We start from the raw sequence: 20926 nt of genomic DNA on the forward strand, positions 1-20926 counted from the left end.
AACTCCTGCTAATTATATACTACTTATTTATTAACCCATGCTAAAATTCTCTGAACTTGGAAATACTTGTTAGCAACTCAAAGAAATAGAGTACGAATCTTTGTTTTTAAAATACTTTACAATTTAATATTTGGGTATGAAATTATGCAAGGTATAAAAGATGTATTGTTCTGTCATGTATCTGTCTAAATTATTTTATGAAAGTTGTCTTAAATCTTGTAGTCTGGTTTTATTAGGGCTAGTAGAAATATTTGAGATTATAAAAGTGACAGCCTTTATAATTAACTAACGTATTTAAGTACAATATTCTCCTTAGTTAAGTGATTTCAAATATGTTCATTATTAATGGGAGTCCAATGGGAATAAACTAGCACTTTTGATATGTTTAGCCTGTTTTTTTTTAATCAAGTAGAAAAACCATAATTTTAGCATTGGTGAGACAATTATAGTAAAGGAAGGTAATATAATAGGCCTGTTTATTATTCCTATATAATTGTAAAGCAGATTAGCAAAGACTTAAGTGGAAAAAAAAAAAAACCCTCAAAAGAATATGGCAGACATTTAAGTACACTAGTGTCTTTGCTTGTATATACTTCTTTAAAACCACAAATGTTAGTTCTTTTTTCCTTTAACAAGATTTCCCCAGAATAGCATAGTAATTTGGAGCATAGACTTTGTACTATACAGATTTGGTTTTGATTTTTTTGCTCAGTGACCTATTAGATTTATGACTTTGGCTAAGTTATAAGCCTTTCTTGGGCCCATTTTTGCTTAGGTAAAATGAAGGTCATGGTTTTCAACTCAAAAGATTTATTGTGAACAGTAAATACTATAATAATAATAGTAGTGGTAGTAACACCAGCCGACACTCATGTAATGCTTATAATGAGTTAGACAGTATTTCTGGGTACTTTACATATGTTGATTCTAATGTACATAAAATGTTTTATTTAATACCTAGCACATAGTAAATATTCAACGAATATTGGTTACCCTGGATATTATTCATCATCATTATATAGTGTGCCAAGAGAATATTGTCCTCGCTTTTATTAATTATATGTTACAAAATGTGATTCTAATTTGATACTTTGATTTCCATTTACCGCATACAGAAGAACTGTTTTCATTGCTACCGTCTCTGTTGTTAGCCCCAAATCTTCCTCCTCTTAAAAATCCCTTTTTAAATTTACCCTGGCATTTATTTCTACTATCTGGGATACGTTTTAGCCTCAGACAGAAAAATGTATGGATTTAATATAATAGTGTTATCAGAATAGTCTATCAGGGTTGTAAATTAATTGTAATTTTTTTATAGTAAATTTTAAGAAATGTATTTTTTAAACTCCTACTTCAGAGTAGAATGGGATAGCTCATAGCATCTGTTATGGAAACTAGAAAAGCTGAATAATTAGGAGAGTCATATATTTAAAGCAGTATAGAGCTGTGTAAGCAGTAAAATTCTAGACAAGGAAGATTCTTTGAGAGTTGCCCTGAGCACCTAAAGGTGCCTTTGGGGCATTTGCAGATTTGGGGCCTAGGCTAATGGCTAAGAACGTGACATGGGCCTGGTAGAAGACCAGACTTACTTGGCAGTCATGCAGGTATGGAGTGACAAGCCTAGAAACAGGAAAATTCCTCAGACCACGTCTGATTTACCCCTTTAGACATTTGCTGAAACAAGACTGTGCAGGGCAAAGGCTGTGATGTCCAGTCCTGAGGAAAGCATGGTGGAATATGCTGCAGCCCCCAGTGCATGCAATTGCAGATGGCCTGTAGGAGGGGCCGTGGGCAAAAGTTGGAAGGCCTAAAAGTCGTGAATTTACACTGGTTATACGCAACTACTTTTTTTCTTGGGGCCACTTATTGATTAATATATAATTAGAAGCTGAAAATCCAGGTAAGCCTTTGCTGGGATCAGAAAACCAAAAGAGCTTTTGGCATTTGTGTGGTACTAAGGTGACAGAATTGGATCTTTCATAGCTGATTTCCTGTTCTTGACACTTCCCAAATTCTGAAGCCATTCTGGGTGGATAGCTAAAGATCTAAGTTCAAAACTTAGGAAATATGTAGAAAAGATCCCTAGTCTCTTATTGCTGAGGAGAGAAATAGTGGCTAAGCTCTGTTGAAAGCACCGGAAGATCATACTTCAGGAACATAGGAAAACCAAAGGTATACTTAGTCTCAGAATTACAAGGTAGTCTCAATTTAACTCGGTTGGTGATAAGATGATCACCACCAGCCCCCATTAATCTACCTAACAGAGGAAAGGATAAACCACCTCTAGTTGAGATAACATCGCTTAGACCTTTTATAATATTCACAATGCCTGACATTCACTTATTAATTTGAGTGTCATGCAAAAAGATACAACCATATGACTAAAAACCCAAAAGAGAAACATGCCCACAGGTGATCCAGATAGTGCAGGTAGAGGGAAAAGATTTTAAAACAACCATGAGTAATTTGTTCAGGAAAATGAAGGAAGAAAATAGATGAAATAATGGAGAATTTCACCAGATAATTGGAATGTACAAATGAATTCAATGGAAGTTCTCATACTGAAAAATAGAATACCTGAAATTCTGAACTCAATGAAAAATTCATTTTGGACAAGAAGATATTATTAGTAAATTGGAGGAAAAGTCAATAAAAATATCCAGGGTAAAGCACAGAGCGGGGACAAGAAGGAAATGAACAGAACACAACAAAAGTGATAAAACAGAACTTTGTCTTTAGAGAAGAAAGAGAAAATGGGCAGAAGCAAATATCTAAAGAGACAGTGGCCAGAACTTTTGTTTCTAAAAGTGATAAAGCTTCATGTTCACAAAGCTTAGAAAACTCCAAATAAGGAAATACGAAGAAAACAACATGTATGCACATCATGGTAAGATTGTTGAAAACCAAGATAAATAAAAATCTTGAAAGCAGCTCCAGGGGGAAAAGAAAAAACAAAAAGACATCACTTTCAAAGGAACGTAATAGCTGATAGCTGATTGCCAACAGAAATCATGGAAACTAGGAGATGGTAAAATGGTATCTTTAGAATACCCAAAGAAAGAAACGCCAGCCTAACCCAAAGAAAATGTCTTTCAAAAACAAAGGGAAAATACAGATGTTTGAGGCTAAGAAAAATGAAGAAAAGACCAAAGAGAATGTAAAGAAACAGTATGCTTTCTTGGATTATTTGCCCTTATGTCTGGAAGACACTATAACAGCCCAAGGGGAGAGGTACATGTGGGAGGAGGTGAGCTCTGTTGCCAACTAACTAGCACATTGTGAGTGAACCATCTTGAAACAGTCTTCAGGTGACTCTAGTTTTGACAGTATTTTGACTGCAGTCTTGTGAGGGACCCTAAACCATAACTGCATACCTAAGCCTCTAGTAGATTCCTGACTCACAGAAACCATATGAGATCGTAAATATTTATTGTTTAAAAAATGAGACACACAAAGAATGAAAGAGTAAGGGGAGTCCTCAGAAGGAAAATGATCTAAGACAAATAAGGAAATGTTGGAAGGAATGATGCATGATAGAAAAGGCACAGAGGTGACTAAATATAAGAATACCGATTGGCAAAAGTCATTTTAATAATGTCTTATGTATTTTAAATTCTGTTTAATATTAAAAATTAGACCACAGTAATGCAGGAGGCACAATGGGAGGGATGGTAAACCTGATACAGTGGTTAAAAGTTTAAAATGAGTGAGTTTAGCAAGATTGCTGAATACAAGAGCAATATACCAAAATAACTTGGATTTTTTTATACTAGCATGAAAAGAAGAATGAATTTATAAAATAAAACCACTTAATAATGTTCAAAAAGAAGCAAAACTAAGTCATAGTTTTAAAAGTCAGGATAATAATCTGGGGGTAGGTAGTGACTGAGTCGAAAGAAGGAATAAGGAGACTTTAAGGATGCTAATGTTTTCTTCCTCTGGTGCCAGTTACAGGAATGTGCTTAGTTTGAGAAAATACACCAAACCTTACATTTGTGGTTCATGCACTGTTTTATATATATGTTACACCTCAATTTAAAAGTTAAAAAATTCGATTGGTACATGAAAAAAATCACTCAAGTATATTCCTTGATGATGAATTTGGAGAAATAAGTCTCTCAAATAGTATACCCAATCAAAGATATAGATAAGTGAAATTAACTTTAACTTATTACAGGAAGAATGCATTTTATAATAAGGACCATTTTTCTTCTTCTTTTTCTCCTTTATTTTTATTAGCGAATTTTAGCACCCTATACCGATTTTCACTACAGACATAGTCCAGATACAGCTGAAGGACAACTCAAGTAAGTACCACTGGTTCCTAATAACTTACAAGGAAGTGTGTTGCTGTTAAAGCTTTTAGATTTGCCTGATTGCTTGTAGAGCCAGAACATGTAAATTTAAATAAATTTCCTGTTTCATGGAGTTATGTTATAGTTCTCATAATATAATTAACTGTGGTTTAAAAAATTAAAAATAAGCTATGAGAAATTTAAAGACTTGGAATTAAGCTCTTAATGAAAAAAAATATAAGATGGGCTGTGGTAGAAACCTAGATCTTTGTTTTTCTCTTGTATGTATTTTTAGCATAATTGCATTGAGAGACTAAAAGAATGAAAAACGAAAGGGAATAGAATGAAGAGCTACCCTAACAAACTGAGTAAGCAGAAAGATATACTCTGTAGAATTTTGAAAGTAAAGTTAGTAAGGAAATAAAAGGAGAGAGAGAAAAGGTTGTTTTCTAGAAATAGGGTAATTTTCAGAGTTTTTTTTGGAGAGAAAAGCACATGTTCACTAGGTATTCTGAGATAACTGTAAATTGATTCAGGGAATCAGCGTATTATCAATGTATTAATGTATTATCTGTGAAGATTTTGCAGAGGGCATAATTACAATAAATATATTATGAAGTGTTTTTCTAGTAGAATTGTTGGATTGCAGACATAAATAAGCACTTACTTGATAGATAGTATACAACTTACAATTCTTAAGTTTTAGAATATTACAAAACGGAGATTTTTTTTTTTTCATTTTTATGAAATAGTGGTTTTAGATCTTTAATCACTTCTATCCCTGTGGACTCATCACACCCTAACATTTCATGACCTGAGCTAAGAAATCAAAAAAGATGTTCTCTAAGACTTCTCAAACCTTACTCCTTATGGATTGGGATTCTTTTAGCCCCTTTCTTGGCTTTTCCTTATGATACTTAGCATTGTCCTTCTTGATGGGAGAAATACACTTTCTATTGCTACATGACAAATTACTATGAATGTAACAGCTTAAAATAACATCAGTTTATTAACTCATAGCTCAGTAGGTCATAAGTCTGCACAACTCTTATCTGGGGATTCTGATGAAAAATCCATTTCCAAGCTCATTCAGGTTGTTGGCAGAATTTACTTCCTTGCTATTGTAAAACTGAGTTCTCGGTTTCCTTGCTGTCAGCTGGGCCTACTCTCAGCTTCTGGAAGCCACTCTCTTTCTTTGGCACATGGCTCCCTCTGTCTTCAAACAGAAAAAAAATCCTGGAACCCTTTACTTTGAATCTCTCTGACGTTCTCTTCTACCACCAGCTGGTGAAAGCTCTCCAATTAGATCAAGCCGACCAGATGATCTGCCAGGCTGTATAACATAAATTAGTCACAACGTGGCAGTGATACCATATTCACAGTGTCGAGGGATTAAGGCATAGAATCTTCAGGGGTTGGAGGACGTTTTTAGAGTTCTGTCTACCAGGATGAATGAGAGATGAGCCTGGGTATTTTTTTAGAGTTGGAGAGGGAAAAGTACATTCCACCAAAATCCTTCCTTACCTGTTAGGTTCTACATACTCATTAAGTTCCCAGAGTATGGGTATTTCCTAGAGTATAGGTACATTATGGCCAGGAAACAAGGAAATGAGTGATTCTTTAAAAAAAATGCTACAAATTTATTGAGTATGTTAGAGAATGGATTACCAGGCAGTCGCTATAGGTGTGTCATTCACATTTTTTTAAATGTTTGTTTGTTTGTTTGTTTGTTGAGAGAGAATGCATGAGCAGGGCCCCTCTCTCGCTCGCTCTCCCTCTCGCTCTCCCTCTCTCTCTCTCTTCCTCTCGAGAGACAGAGATCCCAAGACAGAGATCCCCTAGAGAGACAGAGGATCCCAAGCAGGGTCTGCACTGTTAGCTAAGCCTGACACTGAGCTCAAACTCAGGAACCCTGAGATCATGACCTAAGCTGAAACCAAGAGTCAGACACTTAACCAACAAAGCCATCCAGGCTCCCTTGTCACTAACATTTTTAAGAGAAGGAGCACCAGAAGCTTTATCCCATAGTTGTCCAGTTCTCATTTCTTTCACCACCTCATCTCCTCATTTCAGTTTCTGTTGCATTCTCATTTATTTGATGCTGCCAAGCTTAGGGTGGCTTGTTTGTGTTTATTGTTAAGTGTTTCATTCCTCTTTTGTAGACTCTGATTACTCACCATTCTTTTAACTTGATTTTCTGTCTTTTTTTTTAATCCCCTCTGTTTTTGCTTTCTAAGTTCTCAATTTCTGTATTCTCAGACCTGTTTAAGGATTTTATTAGGAAAGAAAAAAGATAGCACAGAAAAAAACAGACACAGAATAGAGGTGGGGTTGAGGTGGCATAAATAGTGTAAGATTGCTATTAAGTATTGAAACTGGCCATAAGCCATACATGGAAAATATATAATGAATGTAAATAGTTATATTGCTTAATTAGCGGTCATGAACTATTGTATGGGAAAGAACAAGTGAGACAGTTTGGATACAAAATTTTAAGAGAAGAAAGCAGCTGTTGATATTAATATCTAGTTTTTTAATATCAGTGCATATATGGGTTGTTGGGCTTGCTTATTAGAAATGTTCAAATACATTTGGGCAAGAAGTTTCAAGTAAAGAGAATACACGTTGGGGCACCTGGCTGGCTCCATCGGAAGATCATGTGATTCTTAATCTTGGGGTCTTGAGTTCAAGCCCCACGTTAGGAGTAGAGGTTAAATAAATAAATACTTAAAGGATTACATGTGGCAAAAGTAAAAGGTAATTTTCTTTGCTAAGCCTTGTGACAGAGATACTTATTAAATAGGGTGCTGCTGCTTCTAGTGCTCAAATTTTTTTTTTTTTTTAAACGTTTATTATTGAGAGACAGAGACAGAGTGTGATCAGGGGAGGGGCAGAGGGAGAGGAAAACACGGAATCTGAAGCAGGCTCCAGGCTCTGAGCTCTCAGCACAGAGCCCGACGCGGGCTTGAACTCACGAACCGCAAGATCATGATCTGAGCCGAAGTCGGACGCTTAACTGACTGAGCCACCCAGGCACCCCTCTAGTGCTCAATTAAAGGTGTTAATGAGGTATCTAAGAATAGTTTTCAGAAAGAGTAGAAAAAGTCGAACTAAATTAAAAAGTGGAATTTATAACTTATTTTAAACCAATATGTTGGGAATTTTAAATTGGGGTGGGAGTCAGTATATAATTGGGTAATTTTCTTTGAGGTAGATCTTTTTTTTTTTTAACGTGTTACTTCCTGTGTGAACATTTAAATGTTAATGATAGGTTTTTTTCTGATACAGTGGAAAAAAAATCACACTTTTTTATTTTAACATTTAATTTCTTGGGTCTCTGCTCCACTTTCAAACAGAGAAGACAGAGAAGCGAGGTTTCTAGCCAGTAAAATGGGAATCATAGCAACATTCCGGTCATGGGCAGGTAAGTTACTCTGCTGCTTTAACATCCAGTAAGAAAAACTTGATTATTTTTTCATATGTTAAATTACTATTGCATCATCTGATTTAGATGTTAACCTAGTCTTAACTTTATACATTATTATTAGAGTCAGAGGGATTTGTACAAAATTATTAAAATGGTCTATTTGTAAGTCAGTGTGCTAATGATTACCAGAGCAATTAAAAAGTCTGTGGACATGAGCTTTCATTTGTTCTGGGTAAATACCCAAACAGAATTTCTGGGTCACGATGTGGATGCATGTTTAGTTTTTTTTGTAAGAAACTGACAGACTTTTTCTCAGCATACTTACACCATTTTGTACCCCCATCGTCAGTGTATGAGAGTTCCAGTTGCTCTGCATCCTTGCCAGCATCTCGTGTTGTCTTTAATTTTAGCCGTTCTGATGGGTGTATAGTGGTATCTCATTGGGGATGTTATTTGGATTTCCCCAATGACTGAATATTGACTATTTTGTCCGTGTTTATTGGCTCTTCACATAACTTCCTTTGTGACATAATAATGTGCTTAAAATTGTTTGATTTAATTATCTCACTTAAAATTTTGATCTATAAAGATTAATTGAAGTCTGTCAGGTACAGCCTTTTGTGCATTCAATAAATTTTAGAATTAAACTTTTAAAAGACAAAAGCCAAGCAAGTTTTTCACTCCACTTTAGGTTAAGAATGTATTATATAAGAAAGACAGAACGTTGTCTTACTCTCTCTGGTATTACTTTCTGAAAACCAGTCATCAGTAAACAGGAGTAGTAGACAGATTCATGAACATTTTTGGGTATGAAACAAATAGAAGAAGGAATTTAAATGATAAAGTTACTAATAATCTCTAGTCAACAGGGAAATGTTACTTCTGATAACCAAATAATAGCACAGTTTTGGAAATTATTTGGAAAGATACTGCAGATTTTATATTATGAATACTATAGATTTTTTTTGAAATTCAAATCAGTAATTTCCCTTTTTATCCTTTGTAGGTATTATTAATTTATGCAAACCTGGAAACTCTGGGATCCAGTCTCTAATTGGAGTACTTTGTATACCAAATATGGAAATAAGGGTAGGTAAAAGTTACTCTAATTGTTTTATTCCTAGACTTTTAACAGAGGAGATTATTTGTTCAAAAAAAAAAAAAAAATCTATTTCAGGTGTTGCCTTTTCCTTATTCTATATCATAGGTCATTTAAAAAAACACATGAATAGGGGTCCCTGGGTGGCTCAGTTAAACGTCCAACTTCAGCTCAGGTCATGATTTCATGGTTCTTGAGTTCTAACCCGTTGTTGGGCTTTGTGCTGACAGCTCGGAGCCTGGAGCCTGCTTCAGATTCTATGTCTCCCTCTGTGTCTCTGCCCCTCCCCTGTCAATGCTCTGTCTCTCTCTCCAAAAATGAATAAACATTAAAAAAATTTTTTTAAACAAATACATGAATAAATGTATACTGCTTAGTTGAACCCTAAGGATAATGTGAAAAATTTGAGATACTGATGTTGTTAGGAACTGTGGCTGTATTAAAAACTGGATTAAGGGGCACTTGGGTGGCTCAGTCGGTTGAGCGTCCGACTTCAGCTCAGGTCATGATCTCGCACTTCGTGAGTTCGAGCCCTGCGTCCGGCTCTGTGCTGACAGCTCAGAGCCTGGAGCCCTCTTCGGATTCTGTGTCTCCCCCTCTCTCTGCCCCTCCCCTGCTCATGCTCGGTCTCTCTCTGTCTCAAAAATAAATAAAAACATTTAAAAAAAAAACTGGATTAAAATATGAAATCAATTGTACTTTATTCATTAAAAAATGCAAACAATGTGGAAGGGCATTCTCATAAAAGGTTCGAGCGGTACAGAAATAATTAGTAAAAACTAAATACAGTATTTATGTATCTTATGCCTTCTAACTTATGTTTTCATAATGTGTATGAGTGGCGGTTTTGATTAAAATTAGTTTAATATTTATATGCTTATTAGATATATTCCTAAATTATTAATGCATAACAATTTATATTAAACAGCTGAAACAAATTGAAATTGGAGGAAAAAAATTCTTTGGTGGTTCTTCCTTCTCCACTTAAATGTTTTTGTTTTAATTGTGTTCAAAAGAATAAATTTGCCCTTTTCTTGTTTTTCTTTGTTTGAACCAAACCTGGAGTTTAAAAATACTAGAAAATATTAGCCAATGGTGCCTTGCTTAATGTGAAGTGAAAAGCAGTTAGAACAGAAGTGGAAGGATGTGATTGTAGATGGAAAGACCTATAAGCAGGGAGCTAAAGGTTAGGGCAATTCACTTGACTGCTTACTTTGCAGATGGTGAAAGAACATGGTTTTGGGAGTCTGGCCAACTCAGATTTGACTCCTGATTTTAGTATTGATAGCTCCATGACCTTGGGCAAATTACTTTTAACCTGTAAATCTATTTCTCCATATCTACTACAATGGGGATAATAAAAGATTTATTGGAAAGATTAAATCGTGTATATAGTATGCATGCTGTAGTTATCTCTTGTGTAATATAGGCCTGATATGGTAATTTTCTAACATACAGTAGTTTTGTCGTTATCAGTATTTTATTCTATGAATAGGACATTTAAAAAAATCTTTTTTCAATTTTTTAGTTTCTTAATTTAAATGATTCATTCCATAAAAATAAATGGACTGTATTTATTTGCACTTGTAGCGAGGTCTGCTTGAAGTACTCTATGATATATTTCGTCTTCCTCTACCTGTTGTGACTGAAGAATTCATAGAAGCACTGCTTAGTGTAGGTAAGTATCGAAGTACATTTGTATCTGTTCCTATATTGTAATTTTTTAAATGGTTTATCTGATGGAGGGCAGAGTCCTTTAAAAGCAAAATAGTGAACTAAATATTAAATATCATCTTCTTATTGCATCATCAGGGAATTGATATGAAAATAAAATGTCAAATTTCTAAAAATAAGAAATTAAAATTTTTTTCTCATGACCCTAGCTGTTGCATATGAACAGTGAAATTAATAGAAAGATGGACAAATTTGAAAGGAAGAGAGGAGATAAGAAACTGATGTAATTCTCAGATTAGATTATCTCATTCTCATTTCATTTTAGCCAAATGACTCCTAAGTCCCAAAATGAAAGAAGTTTAGATCTGTGTACATCAAGAAATCAGTTTTTTCTGTATGCCTTTTCAGTCTATTTATTTAACTAACATTTTAAAACATTATTTATAGCCTGACTAGCTGATGGTTAACTGATATGTTTTAGTGATTTTTTTCATTTTTTTCTAACCACCTGGTTTTAACTATTTAGATCCAGGCAGATTCCAAGACAGTTGGAGGCTTTCAGATGGCTTTGTAGCAGCCGAGGCAAAAACTATTCTTCCTCATCGTGCCAGATCCAGGTAGAATTTTGAGAAATAGTTCAAATTTATTAGTTACTGTTTTTATGTTCAATTATGTAATATATTGAACAGTATTTAAACTGTTTCTGTGCTGTGTTTATTTCTAGGCCAGACCTCATGGATAATTACTTGGCGCTGATACTCTCTGCATTTATTCGTAATGGACTTCTAGAGGCAAGACTTAATAAACCTTAACTTTATTTTATTTTTTAAAATTTTCTGACAGAGTTCTTTCAGAGCAACAGGCATATATGATGCATACATTTCTTCCTAGATACTATTTTGCAATTATAATATTTTCTTTCTTATTTTCAAAGGGCTTGGTTGAAGTGATAACAAACAGTGATGACCATATCTCAGTTAGAGCTACCATCCTCTTAGGAGAGCTTCTACATATGGTAAGTGCACAACTCCTGATTATGTTTCATACCATTTACTGTTTTAATTTATAAAAAGGTTATTTTAATAATGTTACTTTGTAGTACCTCAAAAAGTAAAGTTCATTTTTTATTTGTCTTTACATTGCAAAGAGCCTTGATGCCTTGTATTTATCTATATGCGTGTGTGTGTGTGTGTGTGTGTGTGTGTGTGTGTGTGTGTGTGTATTTATGTATAGGCTAGTTTTATAAATGGAACAAATGTAAAAATTAAAAAGTACTGAATATCGGGACGCCTGGGTGGCTCAGTCTGTTGAGCGTCCGACTTTGGCTCAGGTCATGATCTCACAGTCTGTGACTTCGAGCCCCGCATCGTGCTCTGTGCTGACAGCTTGGAGCCTGGAGCCTATTTCAGATTCTGTGTCTCCCTCTCTTTCTGCCCCTCCCCTGCTCATGTTCTGTCTCTGTCTCAAAAATAAATAAAAAACATTAAAAATAAAAAAAATTTTAATAAGTACTGAATATTGATTTTTATACTCACTTTTGATACTGGCATTTTGAGTCCTATAAATCTTAATGTATCTCAGAAAGATATTCTGCCTAATAAGCAAGAAATTACAAAACTAGATATTTTTATCAGGTAGCAGTAGAAATAATATGGCAATCAGTGCCTGAATTTTATTCATTATATTTTTAAAATATTTCTTGTGTCGAGTTAGCCTAACATGCAGCATATACAGTGTGCTCTTAGCTTTGGGAGTAGATTCCCATGATTCATCGCTTACGTTCGACACCCGTGCTCATCCTAACAAGTACCCTCCTCCATGCCCATTACCCATTTTCCCCACACTCCCCTCTCACCCCATCAACCCTCAGTTCTCTGTATTGAAGAGTCTCTTATGATTTGCCTCCCTCTCTGTTTGTAACAATTTTTTTCCCTTCCGTTCTCTCATGGTCTTCCATCAAGTTTCTCAGATTCCACATATGAGTGAAAACATATGATATCTTTCTTTCTCTGACTTATTTCACTTAGCATAATACCCTCCAGTTCCATCCACATTGTTGCAAATAGTGCCTCAATTTTAGAAAACTTTGTGAAAATTTTCTAAATAGAACTCCCTTGTTTGAACACATTTTTCTCTGCACACTTGTGGGTTGAGGTTTAGAGGGTGAGAATCTTTTTTTTTTTTTTTTTTTTTTTTTTTTGCCTTGATTTTTGTGACATCAGTAACTTCTGGAAAAAAGGAGCTAATAAAGTGATCTGACCATTCTCTAGTCCCAGCAAATCAAGGAATGGGAGAACTGATTGTTTGCAAGATAGAAATTCCTGTTTCTAGGTCACCTATTTGTTAATAGAATGCTAAATAAAAGGAACCACTTTCAATTCATTAAGGAAGAAGTAACCCTGTGGCAGATCTTTTAAAATTATGTTATGGTTTTCTCTTATTGGCAGAATACTTTTTATTTCTGTTGTTTCAGTCCTCCCCCACCCCTAGTGTTTTGTATTTTTTTTTTTTTCCACATAGCAGCTGGGCTCTGTGAGTGAGGTAAAGAGAATTAAACAGAGTTTAAGAACTGTCTTGTTGGGGCGCCTGGGTGGCTCAGTCGGTTAAGCGGCCAACTTCGGCTCAGGTCATGATCTTGCAGTCCGTGAGTTCGAGCCCTGCATCGGGCTCTGTATTGACAGCTCAGAGCCTGGAGCCTGTTTCAGATTCTGTGTCTCCCTCTCTCTGACCCTCCCCTGTTCATGCTCTGTCTCTCCCTGTCTCAAAAATAAATAAAACGTTAAAAAAATAAAAATAAAACAAAAAAAAAGAACTGTCTTGTTTATCAGGGAGTTGTTCAGCCGTGTGCTGCATTCTCGTTCAGCCTATCCATGGAGGAATTAAGTAATATTACAGGTTTCTCAGATCTGATTTTTATTTTAATTCTTAGTATATCATTTTCTATAAGGTTATCAATATCTAGAATTAGTTGCTTTTAAATGAAGGATTTTTTAAAAATAAATTTCATCTGTTCCTTTCCTCCCTGACCAGAGTTCTATGATTCCCTTGAAATATAAAAGCTGGTCATTTTAAGTATATTGGTGTTAGTTCATTGTTTATTATCTTTCTTCATTGATAGAAAGCAAATTGAGTGGTGGGTTTTGTTTAGAAAGCAGGATTAATTATAGCACTGGATCTAAGTTTTGATATGTAATCCTTTTAAATCATTTAAGAATTGAATTTAATTGATTACTGCTTAAAAATTATAAAGTTATAATATAGGATCTATAAAATTTGGAGTTTTATTAATGTGAGTCTGTATCTTTATTCTGTCTCATCCTTGTTGAAAGTAGATAAGATGAAAAATTATAAATAAGTGTACTGGAAAGTCATTAAGTTAATTTCATGAGTAAAGCCTTTAGTATTTTATCTATGGATATTCTAGAATAAAATATTTCTACTTATCAACTCTTAAAAAATGTTATGTTTCATTTTAGGCAAATACAATTCTTCCTCATTCACATAGCCATCATTTGCACTGCCTGCCAACCCTAATGAATATGGCCGCATCTTTTGATATCCCCAAGGAAAAGAGACTGTAAGTATCAGAGCTCTGTAGCAAAGATTGTGTCTGATATTAATACCCACTTAGATGACCTTCTCTTCTTTTTAAAATTTTTTAGGTTTTTTTTAATTGTTTTTTTTAGGGAAGCCTCATAGGTAAAGGAAAATTAATAGTATTATTTAATAATTTGTATTTTAGGCTACCAAGTATTATAGCTTAGTAAAATCAGGTTTTTCTAGCATATTTCTGGACAAGGACATCCATCTACTTCATCATTAAAATTGTTGGTTGAGAATTTTTTTGACTGTTTTATGTTTTCAGCAGCAATTCAGGCTCTTTTTTTAATGTCTAAAATATTTCAAGTTAACAAAGCACAAATATTAACAATGTATTCTTTTATGTGTGTAATTAGAAATGTTGGAATTTAGTAACTCATACTGTAGGCATTGAAGTAAACTAAACTCTTAATACTGAAGTAGATACTACAAACAGAATTTTTAACCAAGAGTATGGTAATACAGCTGTAGCTCTTGTGGAATTTCAGTGCTAATAATAACATATAATTTAAAAGGTAAAGATGAAGAAGCTTGATTGGAAAGTGCTAGTAGGAATCTTTTCATTTAGTTAAGATTATGTCTAAGCAGGGGTGTTTTTTCCTTTTTTTTTTTTTTTTTTTTATTCTGCCTATTATCAGAGAAATCTATTCATTTGGACTTTTTTTGGTAACGTTAGTAAAATGCAGTTCATTAGCTACTCAGAACTATGAATTTTTATTAACAGTTACACATTTCTTCAAAGTTAGCTTTTGGGTGCCTGGGTGGCTCAGTTGTTAGGCATCTGACTTTGGCTCAGGTCATGATCTCATAGTTGGTGAGTTTGAGCCCCACATCAGGTGAGCTCGAGCCCTGCATTGGGTAACACATGAGCCCCGCTTCGGGTGAGCACAAACCCCACTTCGGGCTCAGCTCGTGCCCTGCTTTGGGTAAAACACAAGCCCTGGGTGAGCCCTGCTTCTCTCTCTCTCTCTCTCTCTCTCTCTTTCTCTCTGCCCCTTGCTCATTTGTACCCTCTCTGTCTCTCAAAAAAAAAAAAGTTTTTTAAATTCAAAAGTACATATACGGGCGTCACTATAAATAAATAATGTATTTACTTATTAATTTTAGTTTTACCTATGAATATACTATTACTTAGTAGACTGAAGATCCCTAAAAGCCATAGGGATCATCTGTCTCAGTTCTAACTCTAGGCTTCCATTAGTACTGATAGCTTTCAACTTTTTTCTTCGTTAAATGTATTAATGTAAACAATCTCTACATCCAATGTGGGGTTTGAACTCATGACCCTGAGATCAAGAGCGGTATGCTGTACTGACTGAGCCAGCCAGGGCTCCCCTTTCAGTTTTTATTTTAGTAGTTAACATGATGGAAAAATGTATTTCCCAAAGCCTGGTAGAGCTAAACTCTCTGGGTTAGATTATGGCCATGAATTTTAGGGTTTATGAAGAATTCAAATTTACCTTCAAAATTTCAGTAATAACAGTCTTATAATGGCTTTTGTTTTTGTTTTTCTTAGCTCAGCAAGCTCTCTTTACTTCTAAATACTTGCTAATCTGAACACATCTCAAGGTTTTTAAATTTTAAATCTGATTTGTATTTACCAGAACTTCTGTAGTTGAGACTTGATTGCCACCAGATTCTTGAGAACTGTGCTTTTATGTACCACAAACAAGGAATTAAAAACAATATGTGAAAGGATACCATTTACAGTTGTAGATCAATGGGGGAAGTAGAGACTGTACAGGTTGATACTGGAATCATCGATTATCCACAGGGAGTAGAAATGAAATATTCCAGTGTCATACCATAAATAAAAATCAGTTTCAGATGTATTAAGGATTTAAATGTGAAAAGCGAGTTTTTTAAACTTTTATAAGAAAATAGAGAACACTAGATTTCAGACTTTGTAGTTCTTAAAACCAATAATATAAAAAGTGCCCACCGCCACAGGAAAAATGATTAGTAAATACATATTTAGTTGGCTCTAAATAATTTGTGTTTCTTCATACAAATCAGTGTTCTTGATATTTTTTTCTTTGTGGTTCCAAATTTGATTAAATGATTTACTTTTTAGTAACAATCTCTGGCCTTGAATTTATATATTTTACTAGAGTAATTTACCAGATTGATCTCTTTAAAATTATGCTAGCTTTGGGGCACCTGGGTGGCTTAGTCAGTTGAGCATCTGACTCTTGATTTCAGCTCAGGTCATGATCCCAGGGCTGTGGGATTGAGCCCTGCAACGGGCTCTGCGCTGGGCATGGAGTCTGCTTAAGAACCTCTCTCTCCCTCTCTCTCTCTCTCTCTCTCTCTCTCTCTCTCTCTCTCTCAGTAGATAGATAGCATAATGCTAACTTTGCTACAGAACTAATTCAGTTTTTTTTCATTAGGCGAGCCAGTGCAGCCTTGAACTGTTTAAAACGCTTCCATGAAATGAAGAAACGAGGACCTAAGCCTTACAGCCTCCATTTAGATCACATTATTCAGAAAGCAATTGCAACACACCAGAAACGGGATCAGTATCTCCGAGTCCAGAAAGATATATTTGTTCTTAAGGTACTGACATGAAATACCGCAGGTTTTAACTTAGTTTCCTAATTTGTTAGCCGATGGATTTTAATGTGCATATACTTGCTTGAGTTTGCAGTTTTATTCATGCTTATGGATCTTCAAATGGTGTTTCAGTTTTATAATGACCAGGTAGTTTAGAGCTATGCTTTTATAACTTTTTAAAGTTAAAAAGCCTTCACAATTCATCCTTAAATGAAAAATCTTTCTTTTTATTTTTAAAATTTGAACTTAGTCTTCTCAATGTGAAGATAATTTGCTTTAATTTTCCTTATTACTTTCTGATGGTCTTAGGATACAGAGGAAGCTCTTTTAATGAACCTTAGAGATAGCCAAGTCCTTCAACATAAAGAGAATCTTGAATGGAATTGGAATCTTATAGGGACCATTCTTAAGGTATGGCAGGATACTTCTTGGTCATGGCTTGATTGGCTTCATTTTATTATTCATTGTAATTCATCACAATTAAATGTTTGGGAATTGATAAATACATATATGATATAACATATTATGTTTTTCTAGTGGCCAAATGTAAATCTAAGAAACTATAAAGATGAACAGTTGCACAGGTATGTAACAACTGTTTTGCATTTAAATCGAAAGAACTTAGATTTGAATTATATTATGCCTAATACCCATGAAAAGTAATAATTGGTATTTTAAAGATACATACATACATTTTAGTGGTTGGTATTTAGTAGGCACATGTATACATTTTTGAGTTTTAGTCTTATAACCCAAAATCATCAGCTAATTCTTTTTCTAGTTATTTATATTTTGGTTTTAGTTTTAGAACACTTGATGTACTTCAGATAAAATTTTCTCAGATTGGGGTAATATCAACCATATGGTAATCTTAACCCTAATGTGTGAGGATGACATAGTAAGGACATAGTGTTTCCCTCTCAAAATGATGGCCATTTTTACTGTTCTGCTGCTACGTGCATTTGCATCTGGCTTTGGAGGGTTATTCATATGTCCTCCTTTTTACATTCCCCTTAACCAAGTTGATGCTCTCCACACTTTTTATAAAACAAGCTAATGTTCGTGGCATATGCAGTACTTAAGCTTTGTGCTGCTGTCTAGTACCCTGTGCATTTGTGTTATCCTAAGTTTAGACTAATCAACCACCAGTACTGATCTCATTTAATAAAATGGCCTTCATGTTTTTGAAAAGTTCATGTCCTTAATTATTATTTGGTTGTATTCATCTACTCATAATGCTTAACTTAATAACTATATGTGGAATATATATGAAACATATAAATTTACACTGGAATAAAGAAGCATAGCACTAACTTCTCATACTGCTTGAGAACAAAGATGAAGTCTCATTCAACTTTGTTTCTCCAAATCCTGAGTTTGGCACCTTTATTGGACTGAATTGTAGTGCGTGAAATTATATTGAACTAAGTTAAATGGAAGCTTAGACCATAATGTTGAAAGTTATAAAGCTGAAAGATCACTAATTGTATTCATTGCTTTATAAATTAAGTTGCCTGAATTTTACCTGCAACTTTTATGCTTGACCTTTTGTCTAATTGTGAAAAACTGACAGAATTGTAGTATGATACATTTTGCTTACAATTATCTAGTGTAAGATTATTTTATAGAGTCATGGAACAGAGATCGTCACAAAATACAGAAGAAAGCTTATATTCAGGTGGCTTCTTCTTATATATCTAGCCTTATCTTCTAGCTAGTTATGTTACATCTGCATTTTTCCGGCTAGCATCTTTGCTCTCTACTATATCTTTCAGGCATCTCACCATAAAATTATTTCACAAACTGTTCTTGATAACTAAGGTGTTTTTTTGGTTCGTTTTTGTTTTTTTATTGGTGTGTGTGTGTGTGTGTGTGTGTGTGTGTGCGCGCACGCGTGTGTGTAATGTACCAAATATGTTTGTTCCTTGCCATTTACTATAGTGGTTTAAACACAAAACATATTCAAAATCTTGTATGATAAGCTATGACTAAGTAATTGTTTGGCTTCTTACTTTGTTGCTAATTTTATTTTGGTCTTAGGTTTGTGCGAAGACTACTTTACTTCTACAAGCCCAGCAGTAAATTATATGCCAACCTGGATCTGGATTTTGCCAAGTCTAAGCAGCTCACAGTTGTGGGTTGTCAATTTACAGAATTTCTTCTGGAGTCCGAAGAGGTAATGAGCATTTTGAATATTATCCTGGGCAAATGTTTTTCATTGAATTAACCCTCTTCCTTTTATTTCTGAGTACGCATAAGTTGTGTTTAGTAGCATACAGAATGAGCCCAGACCTAGATTTGAATCCTGACTTTGCCACTAGCTAGTTATGTGACTTTGGACGAGTTACGTGCCTTCTAGAAAACCTGTTTTCTTCCTTGTTAAGTGGAAGATAATATCATCTTCATCTTCATACAGCATTGTGAAATGAAGAAGTACTCAGTGATTGGTATCTGTTGTTAGTAACTTCATCATTATCTCTAAATTTTTTGGACTTGATTACAGTTAATTTTTCTAATTATAAGCAAAAGTATACACAATGTATTTTCTTTTAGGATGGGCAAGGATACTTAGAAGATCTAGTAAAGGATATTGTTCAGTGGCTCAATGCCTCGTCTGGAATGAAACCTGAACGAAGTCTTCAGAATAATGGTTTATTGACTACCCTTAGTCAACACTACTTTTTATTTATTGGAACACTTTCTTGCCACCCTCATGGAGTCAAAATGCTGGAAAAATGCAGCGTATTTCAGTGGTGAATATCCCTAGTTCTGTTTCAAAATATACCTGAACTTTATTTTTAATGTACTCAGAAATGGTATGCTTTTTATTCTGTGTTCACGTATTTAGTAAGTTTTATTAAAATACAAAAAAAAAAAAAAAAATAGAGTTATCTTGCTGCTTTGTTATTCCTTTTTATGTGATATTTATCATTAAATGCTTTTTTGTAGAAATGCTTATTTATATTTTCATCTTTTTTTTTTTTAGTCTCCTTAACCTCTGTTCCTTGAAAAATCAAGATCACTTGCTGAAACTGACTGTTTCTAGCTTGGATTATAGCAGAGATGGATTGGCAAGAGTCATTCTTTCCAAAATCCTTACTGCAGCTACTGATGTGAGTGTAACACAGGCAATAAAACTATATTTTTATAATCAATTAATTCAATAACTCATAAATTTTAGCCAAGCAGAATTAATTATTAATTCTAAGAATATGGGATGGAATTTGAGTTTACTTTAAAATAGTAGTTCCTTCAAGGAACTATGTGTAGTACCCATTTTTTTTCTATAAAGGGGAAGAAGCAGCTAGATTGAGACAAAAGTATTTGATTTACTAGTCTAAAAAAATATATCAAGGACTAGACCATCAATTCCAATTTTCCTGCCATTTTCAAGTAGCAAAACTGCCAAACAAAGCCCAAATTGGTGATCCATGGTTTGTTTTTTTTTAATTTATTTTTTTATTTTCATTTATCTTTGTAGGCCTGTAGGCTGTATGCAACAAAACATTTAAGAGTATTATTGAGAGCTAATGTTGAATTCTTCAATAACTGGGGAATTGAATTACTAGTGACCCAGCTACACGATAAAAACAAAACAATTTCTTCTGAAGCTCTTGATATTCTGGATGAAGCATGTGAAGACAAGGTGAAGGTTCATTATTTTATAATAGAATACTTAGACATGAATTTTTATTCAATTATTTTAAATTAATTTTAATTATTAAAATATTCCATTTTAGAAAATTATGTAAATTATAATGTACTTAACACAGGCGTTTTGGAAATGGAGAATTTACCGTCTTTTGCAATTGTTAATTTGCCTAATACTTCTTTTAGGCCAATCTTCATGCTCTTATTCAGATGAAGCCAGCTTTATCTCACCTTGGGGACAAGGGTTTGCTTCTCCTCCTGAGGTAAATATTAAGTAAATTTTTGTTATAGTTGTGTTTTTGTTGTATTCTCTCTAGCGGTATATTTTAAAGCTCCGTTCAAATCCAAACAGGAAGCACTCTAAAGAGTTTAGTATTAACTACTGAAAGAGGTCTATTTTAGAATCTTAGACATCCTTTAATACTGAAACTCTGTCTTTTCATTGTTTTCCTTAATGTTTCTTTTACATTTCTGTGTCTTCTCATGATTTTCATGACATTTTCTTTACTGTGATTGGATTCATATGTTTTACCAAGATTATGAAAATTTATTTTTATTTGAAATTATAGTATAGTTGACCTTTTACTTTCAGGAAGGAGCTATTCCTAAAGTCTTTTAGCTTCTTAA

General features: G+C 34.2%; 1 protein-coding gene across 9 annotated transcripts in view; it reads left to right on the forward strand.

Annotated features, from left to right (window-relative positions):
* RICTOR (RPTOR independent companion of MTOR complex 2) overlaps positions 1-20926 on the forward strand; it is a 122671-nt gene that overhangs the window by 70296 nt on the left and 31449 nt on the right. For all 9 annotated transcript variants that reach the window (XM_045439762.1, XM_045439778.1, XM_045439768.1 and 6 more), the window contains 16 exons: positions 4240-4307; positions 7652-7719; positions 8729-8811; positions 10412-10499; positions 11022-11112; positions 11220-11286; positions 11430-11510; positions 13972-14072; positions 16486-16651; positions 16958-17059; positions 17186-17232; positions 18689-18824; positions 19202-19401; positions 19635-19761; positions 20130-20294; positions 20486-20562. In XM_045439762.1, the coding sequence (XP_045295718.1) occupies positions 4240-4307; positions 7652-7719; positions 8729-8811; positions 10412-10499; positions 11022-11112; positions 11220-11286; positions 11430-11510; positions 13972-14072; positions 16486-16651; positions 16958-17059; positions 17186-17232; positions 18689-18824; positions 19202-19401; positions 19635-19761; positions 20130-20294; positions 20486-20562 (1667 nt within the window). The remainder of the gene's footprint in view (positions 1-4239; positions 4308-7651; positions 7720-8728; positions 8812-10411; positions 10500-11021; positions 11113-11219; positions 11287-11429; positions 11511-13971; positions 14073-16485; positions 16652-16957; positions 17060-17185; positions 17233-18688; positions 18825-19201; positions 19402-19634; positions 19762-20129; positions 20295-20485; positions 20563-20926) is intronic.

This window comes from Leopardus geoffroyi, chromosome A1 (assembly GCF_018350155.1).
Source record: "Leopardus geoffroyi isolate Oge1 chromosome A1, O.geoffroyi_Oge1_pat1.0, whole genome shotgun sequence".
In the NCBI taxonomy this organism is placed as follows: Eukaryota; Metazoa; Chordata; class Mammalia; order Carnivora; family Felidae; genus Leopardus; species Leopardus geoffroyi.